Source organism: Pongo abelii, chromosome 16, assembly GCF_028885655.2.
Source record: "Pongo abelii isolate AG06213 chromosome 16, NHGRI_mPonAbe1-v2.0_pri, whole genome shotgun sequence".
Taxonomy (NCBI): Eukaryota; Metazoa; Chordata; class Mammalia; order Primates; family Hominidae; genus Pongo; species Pongo abelii.
This window is the reverse complement of record NC_072001.2, coordinates 52,472,953-52,493,612: the sequence shown is the minus strand read 5'-3', so window position 1 is coordinate 52,493,612 and position 20,660 is coordinate 52,472,953. Positions and strand designations below refer to the sequence as shown.

At 38.2% G+C, this 20,660-nt stretch overlaps 1 protein-coding gene across 6 annotated transcripts in view; it reads left to right on the top strand.

Moving 5' to 3' along the window:
• The window catches only part of FAM227B (family with sequence similarity 227 member B), a 305,085-nt gene that overhangs the window by 63,683 nt on the left and 220,742 nt on the right, over positions 1–20,660 (top strand). For all 6 annotated transcript variants that reach the window (XM_054531451.1, XM_054531453.1, XM_054531449.1 and 3 more), the window contains one exon: positions 1,014–1,115. In XM_054531451.1, the coding sequence (XP_054387426.1) occupies positions 1,014–1,115 (102 nt within the window). The remainder of the gene's footprint in view (positions 1–1,013; positions 1,116–20,660) is intronic.

Sequence of the window (20,660 nt, the reverse complement as noted above, 5' to 3'; positions counted from 1 at the left end):
GCAGAGATAAAGAATAGAAAAAAATAACAAAACTAGAAGTTCTGTCTCTGAGAAGAACAAAATGGACAAATCTTTAGCTAGAATGACTATTAAAAAATAGGGAAGACTATAATTACTAAAATTATAAAAAAGGGACAATATTTTCAATTTTATGGAGGTTAAAAGGATTATAAGAGTGCTGTAAATGAATATATGCCAACAAATTGGAATAATGTAGTTGAAATAGACAAATTCTTAGAAACATACAATCTAACAAGATGGAATCACAAAGAAATAGAAAATCTAAATAGATTGTAACTATTAAGGAGATTAAATCAGTAATCAAAAACCTCCCTTCAAAGAAAAGCCCTGTACCAGATGGCGTCACTGGGGAATTCTACCAAAATTTAAAGAAGAATAAACACCAGTCCTTCTGAAACTCTTTCAAAAAGTTGAAGAGGAAACACTTTCTAACTCAACCTGTGAGTTAGAAGGTATTACTCTGATACTAAAGCCCAAAAAGACACTGCAATAAAAAGAAACTACCAATATCTTTTATGGTGAATTTTGACACAAAAATCCTCAACAAAATACTAGCAAATCAAAAGCAACAGCATATTAAAAGGATTATACACCATAACCAATGGGATTTATTCCTGGAATGTAAGGATAATTAACTCAATGAAATGTTTGCATGCTTTTTGTTGCCAGGTACTGTGCTAAGGCCTTGAAATACAAAGTTACAAAGATATGATCCCTGTCCTTATTTAATTTTACCACACGCCTTTAAGATAAGTATATATTACCTACATTTGACAGATGAGAAACCTGGGACTTAATTAACTTGCCCAGGGTAATACAGCTAATGTATAACAGCCAGTGTTAAAATTTGGGTCTGCATTATGCAAAAACCCATGCTGATTGTCCTATACCAATTGATCTGCTCATGAGAATAAATAAAATTGCTGTCATCATGTAAACAAATTCCAGTTTTAAATTGTAATATTGACTTTAATTTCACACATTTTTTTAAGCCTGACAGAGAAAACCAAGACTGCTTATTCGATAGAATTTCAGAAAGTTATGTGACACTTTTCATGAGCATACCTCTAAGTCGAAAGGATGCATTTTTTCAGGTAAGCATTGAAATTAACAGTTATGCTAATTATTTTTAAAGTGAATGAAATAGAAAAAATCGTTATTTTATTTAAACCTATATGAGAATATATTTTGTTACTTTTGAAAGCAAAGTTGGTGTAGAGTATTAGTAATATTTTAAAAGTTATGCTCTTATTAACCCCTCAAAATATTGTATTCCCTGGCATCGAGGTCTTACATAATCTCCTTAGTGACTACAGGTACTTTGTTTGCATATTAATAATTTTAAAACTACTGAGTCATTCTATGTATGTTCCTGTTTTTTTTTCTGTTTACCTACAAAATTATTTATGACTTTTCTTTTACTTTATAATGAATCTTGATCCATTTAAGCGGACTTTACAAGTTTATTTTATGCCCGAGGACTAAGCACCTGTTATAGTAAAGTACAATACATAAAATTACGAATCAAATGCTTGCTATGCTTTTCTGTTATTGAACTAAGTGATGGATAGGATTGATTCAAATAAGTAATGTCCCTGGGTAGTGTGAAATGAAGATGGTAGGAATCTCATTGGGTATTTTTAAGTTTAATATTTAGCATTTCAAAACACAAGCCATATTCAAATACTTTGTTGCATTAGCAATTTGTAAATCAGAAATCATAGTAAATACTTTGGAGTTTGTAAATGTTTTCATGAGAAAGCCATGCCCAAAATAAAAAGGTAAGTGTCTTTCATGATGAAAATATAAACAAGCCTAAATTCACACATTTGCCAAATGTTTATATTTAATCTTGACCTATCTTACTCACAAACACATTTGTAAAGTTTGATAGAAAGAAACTACCACTAGTAGACTGGGAATAAGGATACTTGACTTCATGTCCAGAATATGCTACTGATTACCTGGGTGATCTCAGCAAGCCACTCAGCCTCTCGGGTTGACAGCTGGGTTGTATATCACATGAAGAGGTTGATTAGATCTTGATTATTTTAAGACAGTGATTCTTAAATTGTTATCAAACAGTGATGACAGCTTTTTTCTTATTTGCAGCAAAAAGTTAATGATTAGGCGTGTTGCAATTAAATTGTCTAAAGATCACAAAAACAGCTGTTTCTGCTACCCATATTCTTTCAGTTAGCCTATTCTTCTATGGCTTTTATTTTAACTATTTACTGAGAGTGCCTAGTCCACCTACATGATTTTATGAAATCAAGCATGTTTTAGTACAGGCCCCTTAAGAAAAAGATTAGAGGCTTTTAAATATGGACAAAGAATAAAATGGTGGTAACATTGTGTATCCCCCATTCTTTAGTTTCTGTTTCTATTTTTATGATCCAAATGTTCTCACTTGTGATGGATATGTCTTTTGATAAATCTTATACTTACAACTTCTCTCAAACCATGATTTGATTTTTTCTGGGTTCTGATTTTTGGTAACTTTTTCTAAGAAGAAATTAGAAGTTGTTTAATTAAGTTGCAAAGCCTCATTTGAGAACAGACAAGATGTACTTAATGATTAGACTCCTGGACTTGCACTAAGTCTTCCTTTAAAACTCCCTGTCCATTCATTTATATGTGAGAGCCATCTGCCTTCGGGATCTCATCTCTTACTGACCATAATTTCAATTATTTTTAACTAATTCAAATAAGTGAGGGTTTTATTACTATTAACTCATCTGATTTATATTTCCTAAGGAAGATAAATGTATTAATATTTAAGAAAGAAAAAAATTATTTTCCAGTCCACTATTTAGCACAAATTAATCTGAACCTAAATATATTTTGTATGGCTTTTATTTTCCTTTCTTCCAACGTCACACAATGATATTCTCTCAGAAATTTTCCAAATAGTTTGATATTTAATCTCCTTCATCTCCTGAAGGCAGGCTATTCAAAGAAAATGTTTAGAAGTTCCCTTTATTCACCTTATTCAACATTTTAATTTTAACCATTGGTATAATTTGTGTACCACAAATAGAATATGTGATCATTTCTGGTAGAAAAAAAATGCTCATGGCTCATTTAATAAAATTAAATATGTCAACATATTATAGAGTTTTTCCCTTTTCCCTTCCCTTCCCAAGAAAAATAATGGAGATCTTAAAAGAATACCATCACTTACCAGCAAATTTGAGCACTAATAGGTTAAGTGACTGTATTAGTCTCCTACTACTGTTGTAAAAATTATATATTTAGTGGTTTAAAGCAATAGAAATTTGTTTTCTTAGCTGTGGAGGCCAGAGGCCCCAAATGAGTCTTACAGGGCTAAAATCAAGGTGTCAGCAGGACCAATGTCTTTAGGAGAGCCCAGAGGAGAATCTATTCCTTGCCTCTTCTATCTTCTGGAGGTTGCCAGTATTCCTTAGCTTATGGTTGTATCACTCCAATCTCTGCTTCTGTTTTTGAATTGCTTTCTCATTTTCTATAGTCAAATTTCCCTCAGCTGCCCTCTTACAAGGACACTTGTGATTACATTTAGAGCCCATGGGATAATCTCCTTATTTTAAGTGGGGATTAAGTTAAGATCTTTAATCTTAACCCCCACTGAAGATCTTTAACTATCACATTTGCAATATGCTTTTGCCTTATAAGGTAACATTTACAGGTTCCAGGGATTAGAACATGTATATATTTCGCACCAATATTCAGTCTATCACAATGACTTGTAAGAGACTTTCTAATTCTAAAATTTTACAGTGATGAGCTTAATGTGTGATTATAAATACTTATCTGAATGCAGAGTATGTAAATAGTTGTATCAATTTGTCTTTAATATAAAAATATTGTGTTTTTCTATGTTGAGTCACTGCCTGAGAGGAATTTAATAGTTCAGGGATTTGAAAGCTAACAGGATACTGGTAGTTCCTTATATTTGTTGATTTGTGATTTTTTTTTTTTTTTTTTTTTTTTTTTTTTTTTTTGAGATGGAGTCTCACTCTTGTCACCCAGGCTGGAGTTCAGTGGCGCAATCACGGCTCACTGCAACCTCCACCTCCCAGGTTCAAGCGATTCTTCTGCCTCAGCCTCCCAAGTAGCTGGGACTACAGGTGCCCATCACCATCCCTGGCTAATTTTTGTATTTTTATTAGAGACGGGGTTTCACCATATTGGCCACACTGTTCTCGAACTCCTGACCTTGTGATCCGCCCACCTCAGCCTCCCAAAGTGCTGGGATTACAGGCGTGAACTACCGTGCCCAGCCTCTGATTATGGTTTTAATATTGAAATAATACTGATTGCACTATATAAACTCATGCAAACAACCTACAGTTACTTAAAAATATACTTTTTATTGCTATGGCTCATATGCATCATTTACAAAAATTGCAACATTTACTTTAGGTTCAGGGAGTGCACATGCAGGTTCGTTACATGGGTATATTGTACGAAAGATCCTGTCATCCAGGTAGTAAGTATAGTATAGTGAGTTTTTCACTCCTCACCCCCAACACCTCCCTCTTCTATCTAGTAGTCCCCAGTGTCTATTGTTCTCATCTTTATATCTATATGTATTCAATGTTTAGCTACCACTTATAAGTGAGAACATGTGGTATTTGGTTTTCTGTTTCTGTGTTAATTAGCTTAGATTAATGGCCTCCAGCTGCAACCACATTGCTGCAAAGGACATGGTTTTGTTCCTTTTTATAGCTGTATAGTATTCCATGTTGTATATGTACCACATTTTCTTCATCCAGTCCACCATTGATGGATAGTTAGGTTGATTCCATGTCTTTGCTATTGTGAACAGTGCTGTGATGAACATACAAGTGCATGTGTCTTTTTGATAGAACAACTTATTTTCCTTTGAGTAAACACGACTTGTTATGGGGTTCCTGGGTGTAATGGTAGTTCTGTTTTTTAAGTTATTTGAGAAATCTCTAAACTGTTTTCCACAGTGGCTGAACTAATAAACATTTCCACCAACAGTGCATAAGCATTCCTTTTTCTCTGCAGCCTTGCCAGCATCCATTGTTTTTGAATCTTTAATAATGCACACTCAGATTGATGTGAGATAGTATGTCTTTGTGGTTTTGATTTGCATTTCTCTAATGATTGGTGATGTTGAGCATTTTTTCACATGTTTGTTTGCTGTTCGTATGTCTTCTTTTGAGAATTGGCTGTTCTTTTCGTTTATCCACGTTTTAACGGGATTATTTCTTCTTTGTTGAATTGCTTAAATCTTAAGTTTATAGATTTTGGATATAGGGCCTTTGTTGGATGAACGGTTTGTGAATATTTTCTCCTATTCTGTAGGTTGCCTGTTTATGCTGTTGATAGTTTCCTATGTTGTACAGAAGCTTTTTAGTTTAATTAGATCCTGCTTGTCAATTTCTGTTTTTGTCGTAGTCGCTTTTGCAGACTTAGTCGTAAATTCTCTGCCAAGGCCAATGTCCAGAAAGGTACTTCCGAGGTTTTCTTCTAGGATTTTTATAGTATTATATCTTATATTTGTCTTTAATCCATCTTGAGTCAATCTTTGTATATGGTGATAGGTAGAAGTCCAGTTTTGTTCTTCAGCATATGGCTAGCCAGTTACCCCAGCACCATTTATTGAATAGAGAGTCCTTTCCTGATTGCTTGTTTTGTCTACTTGTTGAAGATCAAATGTTTATAAGTGTGCAGCTTTATTTTTGGCTTCTCTGTCCTGTTCTGTTTGTCTGTGTGTCTGCTGTTGAACCAGTACCATGCTGTTTTGGTTACTGTAACCTTATAGTATAGTCAGAAGTCAGGTGATGTGATGTCTTGGAATTTGTTCTTTTTGCTTGGGATTGCTTTGGCTATTTGGGCTCTTTTTTGTTTCCGTATGAATTTTAGAATAGATTTTTCTACTTCTGTGAAAAATAGCATTGGTAGTTTGATAGGAATAGCATTAAATTTGTAGATTGCTTTGGGCAGTATGGCCATTTTTAACAATGTTGATTCTTCCATTCCATGAGTGTGGAATGTTTTTTCACTTGTTCATGTCATCTATGATTTCTTTGAGCAGTGTTTGTAGTTTTCCTTGTAGAGATCTTTCACCCCCCTGGTTAGCTGCATTCCTGGGTATTTTATTTTTGGCTTTTGTAATATGATTGCATTCTTAATTTGGCTCTCAGCTTTAACATTATGGGCGTATAGAAATGCTACTGAGTTTTGTACATTGATTTTGTATTCTGAAACTCTACTGGAGTTGTTTATCAGTCTTACAGAACTTTTGGCAGTCTTTAGGATGTTCTAGGTATAGAATTATATCATTAGTGAAGAGAGATAATTTGACTTCTTTTACTATTTGTATGCCTTTTATTTCTTTTTCTTGCCTGATTGCTCTGGCTAGGACTTCCAGTACTAGTTAAATAGGAATGGTGAGTGTGGGCATCCTTGCCTTTTTTTGGTTCTTACGGGGAATGCTCCCAGCTTTTGCCCTTTTAGTATAGTGTTGGCTGTGGGTTTGTCATAGATGGCTCTTATTATTTTGAGGTATGTTTCTTCAGTGCCTACTTTCTTGAGGATTTTTATCATGAAGGGATGTTGAATTTTATCAAATGCTTTTTCTGCATCTATTGAGATGATCATATTTTTTTAAAAAATTATATTTATGTGGTGAACCACATTTGTCGATTCGTGTACACTGAACCAACCCTGCATCACAGGCATAAAGCTTATTTGATCATGGTTAATTCACATTTTGATGTACTGCTGGATTTTGTTTGCTAGAATTTTGTTGAGAATTTTTGCCTCTGTGTTCATCAGGGATATTGGCCTATAGTTTTTTTTTTCCTTTTGTCTTTTCCAGATTTTGGTATCAGAGTGATGTTGGTTTGGTAGAATATGTGAGGAGAAGCCCTGCTAAGGTTCCTCAGTTTCTTTGAATAGTTTAACTAGGGTTGGTACCAGCTCTTCTTTGTTCAACTGGTAGATTTTACTATAAATCCATCTGGTACAGGGTTCTTTTTGGTACATAGGTTTTTATTATTATTATTACTGATTCAACTTCAGAATTTGATATTGGTCTGTTCAGGGTTTCAATTTCTTCCTGCTTCAGCATTGGAAGTTTTATATTTCTAGGAATTTATTATTTATTCTAGATTTTCTAATTTGTGTGTGTAGTGTTGTTCTTAATAGTCTCTGAGAATCTATTGTATTTTTGTGGGATTGTTTATAATATCTCCTTTGTCATTTCTGACCGTGTTTATTTGGATCTTCTCTTTTTTTCTCTTTATTAGTCTAGCTAGTGGTCTATTGACATTGTTTATCCTCTCAAAGAGTCAGCTTTTGGCTTGGATGATCCTTTTTATGGATTTCTGGGTCTCAACTTCATTAAGAACTGCTCTGATTTTAGTTACTTTTTGTCTTCTACTAGCTTTGGGGTTACATTGTTTTTATTTTTCTAGTTCCTTTAGGTGTAATATTATATTGTTAATTTGAGATCCTTGTAACTTCTCTATGTAGGTGTTTAGTGCTATAAACTTTGCTCTTAACATTGCTTTGGCTGCATACCAGAAATTTGGGTATGTTGTGTCTCTATTTTCATTTATTCCAAATATTTTGTTTATTTGTGTCTAACTTAGTTGTTTACCCAAAAATTATTTAGGAGCAAGTTGTGTAATTTTCATGTAATTTTCTGGTTTTGAGAGATCTTCTTGATATTGATTTGTGTTGTTATTCCACTGTGGTATTATTTAACTTTTTTTGAATTTATTGAGACCTGCTTTATGGCTGAGCATGGGTTGATCTTAGAGTATGTTCTATGTGAAGATGAGAATAATGCAAATTTCTAGTTGATGGGTAGAGTGCTCTGTAGATATTTATTAGGTCCAACTGATCAAGTGTTGAATTTAAGTTCAGGACTTCTGTGTCAGTTTTCTGCCTTGATGATCTGTCTAATGCTGTCAGTGGGGCGTTGAAGTTTCCTACTAATATTGTGTGGCTAAGTCTTTTCATAGGTCCATAAGTACTTGTTTTATTAATCTGGGTGCTTCAATATTGGATGTGTATATATTTAGGAAAGTTAAGGCTTCTTGTTGAATTGAACCCTTTATCATTATGTAGGGCCTTCTTTGTCCTTTTTTACTGTTATCAGTTAAATGTCCGTTTTATCTTATAAGAATAGCTACTGTTGCTCTTTTCTTGTTTTCCCTTTGCGTGGTAGATCTTTCTCCAACCCTGAGGCTTTAGGTGTCATTATATGTGAGATGGGTCTCTTGAGGAAAGTAGATAGATAAGTCTTGTCTTTCAAGTCAACTTCCCACTCTGTTCCTTTTAAATGGGGCATTAAGACCATATACATTCAAAGTAAGTATTGATATGTGAGATTTTGATTCTATTGTGAAGTTCTTAGCTTATTGTTTTCTATCTTCTATTATGTAGTTGCTTTATTGGGTATGCGGGTTATATACTTAAGTTTAATTTTGTGTTAGTAGGTGTCTTTTTTTGTTTCTACATTTAGAACTCCCTTAATGATCTCTTATAAGGCTGGTATAGTGGTAATAAATTACCTTAGTGATTGCTTGTCTGAAAAATATGCTATTTCTCCCTTACTTATGAAGCTTAGTTCAGTGGGATATGAAAATTCTTGGTGGGAATTTATTTTCTTTGACAGCACTGAAAATAGACCTCCAATCTATTCTGGTTTGAAAGGTTTCTGCTGAGGAGTCTGCTGTAAGCCTGATGAGATCCCCTTCATACATAATCTGACCATTTTCTCTAGGTGGCTGTAAGATACTTTTATTAGCATTGACCTTAGACACTCTGTTGACTATATGCCTTCATGATATTCATTCTGTATGGTATCTGGCAGGTGTTCTCTTGATTTTTAAAATCTGGATGTCTACCTCTCTAGCAAAATTAGGAAATTTTTCTTGAATTATTTTTTCAAATACGTTTTCCAGGTTGTGAACTTGTTCTCCTTCTCTTTCAGCAATACCAGTAATTCATAGGTTTGGTTGCTTTACATAATCCCATTTTTTGATACTTTGTTCATTTTTCTTAATTATTTTTTATTTATTTTTGTCTGACTGGGTTAGTTCAAAATACTGATCTTCAAGCTCTGAAAATTTTTCTTCTGCTTAGTCTAGACTATTGATAAAACTTTCAGTGGTATTTTGAAATTTCTTTGTTGAGTTTTTTATTTCCAGTGCTCTAATTGATTTCTTTTCATGATGTTTAGCACTTCCTTCATTTCCTGGATTCCTTTAGAAGTTTCTTTGTGTTGATTTTTAATCTTTTCTTGAATCTCATTGAGCTTCCTTGCAATCCATGCTTTAAATTCTTACTTGTCATTCCTGAGTTTCTTTTTTGGTCAGGAACCATTGCAGAGGAACTAGAGTGATCTTTTGATGGTGTTGCAACATTCAGATATTTTTGGTGTCAGAATTTTTTTTTTGTTTTTTTTTTTTTGAGACAGTCTTGGAGTTTCACTGTGTCGCCCAGGCTGGAGTGTAGTGGTGCAATCTCAGCTCACTGCAGCCTCCACCTTTCAGGTTCAAGTGATTCTCCTGCCTCAGCCTCCTGAGTATCTGGGATTACAGGCACATGCCACCACGCCCTGCTAATTTTTGTATTTTTAGTAGAGATGGGGTTTCACCATGTTAGTCAGGCTAGTCTCAAACCCCTGACCTCGTGATCTGCCTGCCTCAGCCTCCCCAAGTGCTGGGATTACAGGTGTGAGCCACTGCACCCAACCTATAGTGTCAGAATTCTTACGCTAGTTCCTGCTCGTCTGGAGAGGAGTGGGTGGGTCTTTTGGCATTGCCTCTATTGCCTTATGGTGTTTTGGCTTTGCTTCTATTGCCTTATGCACTTCTGTGGGCTGGTTTTATATTGAGCTGTGCAGTTTGACCTACAAGTTGGTCAGTGGTGCTTTCAGGTGAGAGCCAGTTGCAACATAAGCAGGTAGGTAGGTACCTGATCTTTGTTTATTGAGGTGCTCTCTGTTGTTTCAAGTGAAGGACTGGACATTGGAGTACCTGGTGCCGTAAGTTTCCTGTTCTGTGGGGTTGGAGAGACACAGCTGCTTCAAGCTGGAGCCCCTTGCTTTCCCACAAATACCCAAATGGCAAGCACAGGCACCTGCCCTGATGAGGGTTAATGGGAGGAGTTCCTTATGAAGTGCACTAAAGACTTTGCAGGTAGTTGAGATGGTTGCACCAGCTTCCTGTCCTACATAGGCAGGAACTTGATCTGTTTTCCTATTACACCATTGTTCCAGCGCTCATGACTCCTAGTTTAGATTCATATTCTAGTCTATCTCCGGACTACAATGAGGTTGAGAGCCACAATAAATGCCTGTTTTATGACTCTCTGTGGGAGTGGTTTCAGGGCATAATTTAATCTCTGAACCTGATACAGACAGTTTTATGGCTCACCTCTTTGCCAGTGTGACAGTACTGCTGCTGCTTGTAAATGGTGGGTGGGTGGGGGGGTCTCCACCTCTGGGCCCACATGAGTGAGTTTTGGTTCTGGTGGTGGTGGCTGGTTAGGTCAGCCTGACTTCAGGCCCTGGGGAAGTGGTCCAGTGACTATAGAGTTGGAACAGGGTAGGGGTAGGGTACGTAGGTAATTTCCAGGCTCCTAGATGGCTTGCAGAGCAATGGGTATGAGTCCTGAAAGGGCTGTGCCAGAATCAGGCTAACCCAGAATTCAAGTGCTGGTTATGATGAAGAGTGGCAGGTTGGTCCCTGGGTCACTGGCCAGACTCTTAGGTGGCGGCAGGTAAAATGCTTTAGATGGTAGAAACCAAGGGCAGGCAGAACACTTAGGTGGGGGGAACCAAAAGGAATATCACAAACCTGTGGTAGTTGGGTTTTCAGAATGGCTGTGGACTGCAGATGAAATGTTCAAGTAGGGTAAGGGTAGCTATGCAGTGGGCCTTTCACTGAGGAGGGGAAGATCCCTCAGCTGGAGCAATGGAGACTGGCAGCTGTGGGGCACACGGCACCCTTGCACTTCACTCTTACCCAAGCAGTGCTAGACTTCACTGTCAGAACAATGCAAAGGTGCCAAGCCTTGTTTGTTACCTTTTGGAGTTTTGTCCCAGAGAAATGCAGAGCTGTGACTGACAACAGGTGTTTAGGTGGATCCAGCGCTGCTGCACTGGGAGTCCAGGTTGGCAAGCCCTGCCTCGCAAAGAGCAGTGTGGGTAGGGGTCACACGGTCTTCAGTCTGGGTGCTTACTGGAGAAATGCAGAGTTGTGACCACCCACAGTATTCAGGCAAAGTTGTGGCTGCTGCATTAGGAGCCTAAGTCAGCAAGCCCTGCCAGGTGAGGAGCAGTGGGGAAAGGAGGTCACATAGTCTGCAGCCTGTGTGCTTCCTGGAGAAACTCAGAGCCATGACCACCCAGGTTCAGGTTGGGGTGGGGCCACTGTGCCGGAAACCCATGCTGGCAAGCCTTGCCTACTGAGGAGCAGTGGGGCAGTCTGGCTGCTTCTTAGCACCATGGCTGCAGCCTCTGTTGGGGCTACAGCAGATGGCACTGGACTACTCGGGTATTCAAGGCCTATAGGGCTCCATGTGGGCTTGAATGGTTCTTCTGCAAAGACTCTAGGTGGCTCTCTGTCTCAATCTGGAGGCTCCTGGGGATCAGGAATATCTCTCATGTCCAGGATTGCAAAGGTCTATCACAGAAGTATAGATCCCCTCAGGACTCTCACGTACCCACCTTTCCCTGCATTAGGGAGCTTCCCCCACTCTACATCAGTTCTGGGTGGGCAGCTGCCTGGCTTCACTCCTCTTTGTTCTCTGTTGGTCCTGTTGCTTCCTTGGTGAATCTTCATGGGATCTCCTTGACAATCCACTTGAGGAACTAGTATTTACTCACCACTTTGTTTCATCTCCATAAGAGCAGTGTATACTAGCTGCTTCCCGTCTGTCATCTTAAACTCCTCTGTACATGAGTTTCTAAAAGAGGATAGCAACAGCAAAGTTAAGTGAAATGAATAATTATGAAGCCTTAATTGTTCATTTTATTCTCTATCTGAATTAAGTTTTTTTCCCAAAACATTGTCAGATTGACGGATTTTCAACTCTTACTTGTTTATGTCCCTCAATTAAAGGTACAAAGAAGTAATAAAATGGCCAAAAGCAAGTTATAAGAAAAAAAAAGACATGTATATTTCATAAAATAATAATTTCTAAGGTGGCTGACTAGATGCAGCCAGGAGGAATATCTGCTACCAAGGGACTGGGACACTGGGAAGACTGGTGCACTCTGAGCATATCATCAGAGGGAAGGCACTGAGAGTGGATGGAGGGAGAACACACATACTGGGATGGAGGGGGAGGAATATGGGAACTCTGCATGGGGCTACCATGCACAAGGACTTCTTCCTGGCCCCAGTGACTCCTGGGGAAGAGGTGAGATGAGCAGGCAAGGGGCAACCCACTCTCACCAGGGACCTCTGGAATCCTGGCATCAAAGGACCCATGACCCCTATGGACACTTGAGCTAGCAGGGAGAGCTGGTTGGAGATATGTTGGGGCAGGACTGTAGCCTGTGCAGAGGCCAGAGGGATTAGTGCAGGAATGTCTGTGATGGAGCACAACCAGGAATGCCCATACCTGAAGGCTTGCCATGCTACCCTAGGAGACTTTCGTTTTAGGGGAACTGTCAGACCTGAACAGAGCAGAGTATCCTTGCCTGGGAGATGGGCCAGTCTGATCTGAGTGCCCCCCTGTCTGTCAGCCTCTCCTTGGGTCCAGCCTGCCCATGGTTGCTTGCAGTATGGCATTGGATGCCCAAATGGGCTGCCTCTCAGGGGCCTACATTAAAGCTCTTGCAGTGGCAAACAGTGCCTGGCCATCAAGACTTCCAGCAGAATGGCCCCTGTCTGATGAAGTGCTTTTGCTGGCACCACACATCAGAATGTTGTGGCCTGTGGCCCAAGAACACTTTAGCCCACCAGCGCAGCAGATTTCTAACCTCAAGGGGCCAGGGAACAAAGCAGGGGCAGGATACCAGCTCTCCAGAATTAGAGCACCCTGCCCAGGAGTGCTGAGCTGAGCTGTATAGCCTTCTAATTTTTTTCAGAAACAAAGTCAGTAACAGAAGCCACCTTACACCACAATTAAACCCCTGACAATATCAAATAAGATAAAAGAAAAAAAATCCAAAGAAAGCAACTTTAAAGATTGAAGAAACATCAACTCACAAAGATGAGAAGGAACAAGTGCAAGAACTCTGGGAACTCAAAAAGATAAACTGCTTACCTCCAAATAACTGTACTAGTTCCCCAACAATGGTTCTTAATCAGGATGAAATGGTTCCCAGGTCACTTGTCAGACTCGATGAGCAGGTCAAATCTGCATCAATAATAACCTAATTCTAGATATAGAATTTAGAATACGGATTAAAAGGAATTCATTGAAACTCAATCCAAGGATTTTAAGGAATACAATAAAATGATACAGGTGGTAGAAGACAAAATGGCTGTTTTTAAAAAGAAGAAGCATTGATACAGCTGAAAAACTCACTTCAAGAATTTCAGAATACAGTTGCAAGTATTAACGCAGAATAGACCAAGCTGAGGAAAGACTCTTCACAGCTCAGACTGATTCTCCAAAATCAACCAGTCAGACAAATACAAAGAAAAAACAATGAACAAGAATGAACAAAACCTTCTAGAAATATGGGATTATGTAAAGAGACCAAATCTATGACTCATTGACATCCCTGAAAGAGGGAGAGAAAGCAAGCAGCATGGAAAACATTTCAGAATATTGTTTATGAAAAATTACCCAACCTCACTAGAGAGGCCAACATTCAAATTCAGGAACTGTGAAGAACTACAAAATACTATACAAGAAGACCATCTCCAAGTCACAGTCATCAGATTCTCCAAGGTTGACATGAAAGAAAAACATTAATGGCAGCTAGAGAGAAGAGGCACTCACCTACAAAGGAAACCTCACCAACTTACCAGCAGACCTTCCAGCAAAAGCCCTACAACCCAGAAGAGACTGGCAGCCTATATTCAGCATTCTTAAAAGAATTTCCAAACAAGAATTAATATCCAACCAAATTAAACTTCATAAGTGAAAGAGAAATAAGATCCTTTTCAGATAAGAAAATGTTAAGGGAATTCACTACCAACAAATCTGCTTTATAAGAGGTCCTGAAGAGAGTGCTAAATATGGAAAGGAAAGATTTTTACTGGCCACTAAACCAACAACATTATAAAGCAATCACATAAAGAAGTCTGCATAATAACCAGCTAAAAACACAATGACTGGATTAAGTCTGCATATATCAATAATAACCTTGAATGTAAATGGGCTAAATGCCTCAGTTAAAAGGGACAGAGTGGCAAGTTGAATAAAGACGACCCAACTGCATGCTGTCTTCAAGAGACCAATCTCACATACAGTGATACCCATAGGCTCAAAGTAAAGGGATGGAGAAAAATCCACCTAGCAAACAGAAAAGAAGCAGAAGTTGCTATTCTAATTTAAGATAAAACAGGCAGAGGCAGAGCACAATGGCAGAATAAGAACCTCACTGATTGTCCCCCCACAAGGACACCAAGTTAACAACTATCTACACAGAAAAAAACACCTTCATAAAAAACAAAAATCAGGCAAGTACTTATAGTGCCTAGTTTTAGCTTCATATCACTGAAAGAGGCACTGAAGAGATAGGAAAAGCAGTCTGGAATCACCAACACCACCCCTCCCCAACCCCCAGCAGTGGCAGTGTAGTGCAGAGAGCATTTCTGAGTGCTGGGGGAAGAACACAACATTGTGAGGCAGTTAACTGAAAGAAAACCAAACCAAACTCAGCTGATACCGGCCCACAGAGGGAGCATTTAAACTAGCCCTAGACAGAGGGGAATTGTGGATCCCAGTGGTCAGAACTTGAGAACCTGCAAACCTTGCCACAGAGGGCTACACGTTCTGTGTCTCCAAGTAAATCTGAAAGTCTAGGCCATAAGGACTGCGACTCTTAAGCAAGACCTATTACTGAACGAGGTCCAGAGATAATGGACTGGAGTGTGCACACAACAAAGTGACACATCAGTAGGGGCAGCCAAGGGAGTACTGGCATCACCTCTCTCATAACCCCAGGCTGCACAGCTCACAGCTCCAAAAGAGACCCCTTCCTTCTATTAGAGGAAAGGAGAGGGAAGAGTGGGGAGGACTTTGACTTGCATCTTGGATACCAGCTCAGCACCAGCAGGATAGGGCATCAGACAGAGATGTGAGTCCCTTATTCCAGGACCTAGTTTCCAGATGACATTTCTAGACACACCCTGGGCAAAAATGGAATACACTGCCTTGAAGGAAAGAGCCCAATCCTGGCAGCATTATCACCTGCTAACTGAAGAGCCGTTGAGCACTGAATAACTAGCAGCAATACCCAAGTACTACATTGAGGGCCCTAGGTGATACTCTGAGACTTGCTGGCTTCAGGTACCAGCATGGCCACAGGTGGGGAGAACACCAGCTGGGCTCTTGGGGTCCCCAGTTCCAGGACTTGACTCTTGGGCAGCATTTCTGGACCTTCCCTGGGGCAGAGAGGAGCCCACTTCCCTGAAGGTTGTGTACCAGGCCAGGCAGCATTCAACAAGAGCTGATTTAAGAGCCTGTGGCCCTTAAGGGAACATTGGCTGATAGTCTGGCAATATTCCTCATGGCATGGTGTGGCAGTGGCTACAGAGTGAGATGACTCTGCCTTTGGAAAGGGGAGGGAAGAGTAGGAAGGACTGCATCTTGTGGTTTGAGTGCCAGCTCTGAGGTTTTTTTTTCTTTAGTCTCTGGCTCCCAGGCAGCACACCTGGACCTACCAGGGGCCTGAGGAACCTCACCACCCTGAAGGGAAGGACACAGGCCTGGCTGGCTTTGCCACTTGCTGATTGTAGAGCACCAGGGCCTTGAGCAAACATATACAGTAGTTAGGGAGTGATTGCTGCAGGCCTTCAGTGAGACCCAGCATTGTTCTGGCTTCAGGTCTTACCCAAAGCAGTCATAATGGTGATAGCCACAGGAGTGCTTGTGTCACTCCACCTACATTTTTAGGTGTCAGAACAGAGAGATTCTGTATGTTTGGGATAAAGTAAGGGAGGAGAACAAAAGTCTCTGCCTGGCAATTCAGAGAATTACCTCCACAAGTCTGCAAGAACCACAGTGTTACTGGGCTTGGGGTGTCCCTTAAAGTAGATACAGCTTATATCACAACACCCAAGCTCTTTCAAGTATCTGGAAAGCCTTCCCAAGTAGGACAGCTACAAATAAGTGCAAACAGTGAATATTACAATAAATACCTAACTCTTTAATGCCCAGACCCCAAAGAACATCAACTGGCATCAACACATCCAGGAAAAGACTTCAGCAATTAACTAAATAAGGCACCAGGGACCAGTCTTGGAGAAACAGAGATATGTGACCTTTGAGACGAAATTTTAAAATAGCTGTGTTGAGGAAACTCAAATAAATTCAGGATAACCCAGAGAAGGAATCTGAATTATATCAGATAAATTTAACAAAGAGATAGAAATAAAAAGAAGCAGAAATTCTGGAGCTGAAAATGCAATTGGCACACTGCAGAATGCATCAGAGTCCTTAAATAGCAGAATGGATCAAGCAGAAGAAAGAATTAGTGAGCTTGAAGATAGGCTATTTGAAAACACACAAGGAAATCAAAAGAAAATAGAATAAAAAACAATAAAACATGCCTACAGGATCTAGAAAATAGCCTCAAAAGGGCAAATCTGAGTTATTGGCCTTAAAAAGGAGGTAGAGAAAGAGATGGGGTAGATAGGTTATTGAAAGGGATGATAGACAATTTCCTTAAACCTAAAGGAAAAATATCAATATCCAAATACAATAAGGTTGTAGAACACTAAGCAGGTTTAACCCAAAGATTACTTAAGATGTTTAATAATCAGACTCCCAAAGGTCAAGGATAAAGAAAGGATCCTGAAATCAGCAAGATAAAAGAAAGAAACAACATGCAATAATGCTGTAATACATCTGGCAGCAGGCTTTTCAGTGGAAACCTTATGGGCCAGAAGAGAATGGAATGATATATTTAAAGTGCTGAAGGAACAAAAACATTTACCCAAAGTAGTATATCTGGCAAAAATATCTTTCAAACATGAAGGAGAGATAAAGATATTCCCACACAAAAGCTGAGGGATTTCAGCAATACCAGACCTATCCTACAAGAAATGCTAAAGGGAGGACTTCAATCAGAAAGAAAAAACATTAATGAGCAATAAGTAATCACTTATATTTACAAAACTCACTGGTAATAGTAAGTACACAGAAAAAACACAGAATATTAAAACACTGCAACTGTTGTGTGTAAACTACTCTTATCCTAAGTAGAAAGACTAAATAAAGGAGGAACCACTCAAAAATTATAATTTCAACAACTGTTTAAGACATAATACAGTAAGATATAAATAGAAACAACAAAAAGTTAAAAAGTGGGGGGACAAATTTAAAACATTGACTTTTTATTAGTTTGTTTATGGAAATGGTATTATGTTGTTACCAGGTTAAAATATGGGTTTTACAATAGTGTTTGCAAGCCTCATGGTAACCTCAAACCAAAAAACATACAGTAGATACACAAAAAATACAAAGCAAGAAACTAAAGCATGTCACCAGAGAAAATCACGTTCACTACAGGAAGACAGGAGCAAAGAAAGAAGGAAGAGAAGACCACAGAACAAGAAAACAAATAACAAAATCACAGAAGTAAGCCCTTACTTACCAATAATAATATTGAGCATAAGTGGACTAAACTCTAATTAAAAAACTGGCTGAATGGATGGAAAAACAAGACTCGTTGTTCTGTTGCTGACAAAAAACACACTTCATATGCCAATGGAAACCAAAAAAAGAGGAATTGCTATATTTGTATCAGACAAAATAGACTTAAATACAGAAACTATAAGAAGAAACAAAGAAGGTTATTACATAATAATAAGGGGGTCAATTCAGCAAGAGGATATAACAATTTAAAAATACATATGCAAATCAATAACGAGAAGAAATTTTGAAAGTAAACGTGGAAATTAAACAATATGCTCCGCATGACCAGTGGGTCAATGAAGAAATTAAGAAAGAATTTGAAAAATCTCTTTAAACAAATGACTGTGGAAACACAACATGCCAAAATCTATGGAATAGAGTGAAAGCAGTACTAAGAGGCATATTTATAGCTGTAAGTGCCTACATCAATAAAGAACAACTTCAAAGAAACAGTCTAACAATGTGTCTTAAAGAATTAGAAAAGCAAGAGCAAACCAAACCCAAAATTAGGAGAAGAAAATAAATAATAAAGATCAGAGCAGAAGTAAATGAAATTGAAATGAAAACAAATGATAAGAAAGATTAATAAAACAAGTTTGTTTTTTGAAAAGTTAGAAAAAATTGACAAATCATTAGCCAGACTAAGTAAAAAAGACAAGATACAAATCAGAAATGAAAAAGGAGACATTGCAACTGATACTGCAGAAAGTCAAAGGATTATTAGTTGCTATCATGAGCAACTGTATGCCAATAAATTAGAAAATCTAGAGGAAATTGACAGATTTCTAAATACTACCACCTCCCAAGATTGAACCAGGAACAAATTCAAATCCTGAACAAACCAAGTAATGAGATCAAAGCCATAATAAAAAGTACCCCAATAAGGAAAAGCCCAAGACTTGCTGGCTTCACTGCTGAATTCTACCAAACATTCAAAGAAGAACTAATACCAATTCTACTCAAACTAGTTCAGAAAAAGAGAGGAGGGAATACTCCCAAACTCATTCTACAAGGCAGTATTATTTGGATACCAAAACTAGACAAAGGCACATCAAGAAAAGAAAAGAAAACTACAGACCAGTATCACTGATGGATATTGATGCAAAAATCCTCAACAAGATACCACAAACCAAATTCAACAATACATGAGAAAGGTCATTCATCAATACCAAATGGCATTTATTCCTGAAGTGGAATGATGGTTCAACATATGCAAATCAATCAATGTGATACATCATATTAACAAAATGAAGGATAAAAACCATATGACCATTTCAATTGATGCTGAAAAAAAGCATTTGATAAAATTCCATATCCCTTCATGATAAAAATTATCAAAAAATTGGTGATATAAGGAATATACCTCAGCATAGTAAAAACCATATATGACAGACTCAGAGCTAGTATCATGCTGAATGGGGAAAAACTGAAAGTTTTTCCTGTAAGATCTGGAACATGACAAGGATACACACTGTCACCAGTTGTTCAACATAGTACTGGAATTCCATCTGCTGATGAAGAGAATGTATATTCTGAAGTTGTTGGTAGACTATTCTGTAAATATCTGTTAAGTCCATTTGTTCTAGGGCATAATTTATGTCCATTATTTCTTTGTTGACTTTCCATCTTGATGACCTGTTTGGTGTCGTCAGTGGAGTATTGAAGTCCTCCACTATTATTGTGTGGCTGTATATCTAATTTCTTGTGCCTAGTAATAATTGTTTTAGAAATCTGTGAGTTCCTGTGTTAGATGCATATAAATTTAGGATTGTGACATTTTCCTGTTGGACTGATTGCTTTATCATTATATAAATGTCTCTTTTTGTCTTTTTTAACTGCTGTGCTTTAAAGTCTATTTTGTCTGATATAAGAATAGCTACTCCTTGTTGGTTTAAAGTCTGTTTTATCAGAGACTAGAATTGCAACCCCTGCCTTTTTTTGTTTTCCATTTGCTTGGTAGATCTTCCTCCATCCCTTTATTTTGAGCCTATGTGTGTCTCTGCACATGAGATGGGTTTCCTGAATACAGTACACTGATGGGTCTTGACTCTTTATGCAATTTGCCAGTCTGTGTCTTTTAATTAGAGCATTTAGCCCATTTACATTTAAAGTCAATATTGTTATGTGTGAATTTGATCCTGTCATTATGATGTTAGCTGGTTATTTTGCTTGTTAGTTGATGCAGTTTCTTCCTAGCCTTGATGGTCTTTACAATTTGGCATGTTTTTGCAGTGGCTGGTACTGGTTATTCCTTTCCATGTTTAGTGCTTCCTTCAGGAGCTCTTTTAGGGCAGGCCTGGTGGTGACAAAATCTCTCAGCATTTGCTTGTCTGTAAAGTATTTTATTTCTCCTTCACTTACGAAGCTTAGTTTGGCTGGATATGAGATTCTGGGTTGAAAATTCTTTTCTTTAAGAATGTTGAATATTGGCCCCCACTCTATTCTGGCTTGTAGAGTTTCTGCTGAGAGATCCGCTGTTAGTCTGATGGGCTTCCCTTTGTGGGTAACCCGACCTTTCTCTCTGGCTGCCCTTAACATTTTTTCCTTCATTTCAACTTTGGTGAATCTGACAATTATGTGTCTTGGAGTTGCTCTTCTCGAGGAGTATCTTTGTGGCATTCTCTGTATTTCCTGAATTTGAATGTTGGCCTGCCTTGCTAGATTGGGGAAGTTCTCCTGGATAATATCCTGCAGAGTGTTTTCCAACTTGGATCCATTATCCCCATCACTTTCAGGTACACCAATCAGATGTAGATTTGGTCTTTTCACATAGTCCCATATTTCTTGGAGGCTTTGTTCGTTTCTTTTTATTCTTTTTCCTCTAAACTTCTCTGCTCATCATC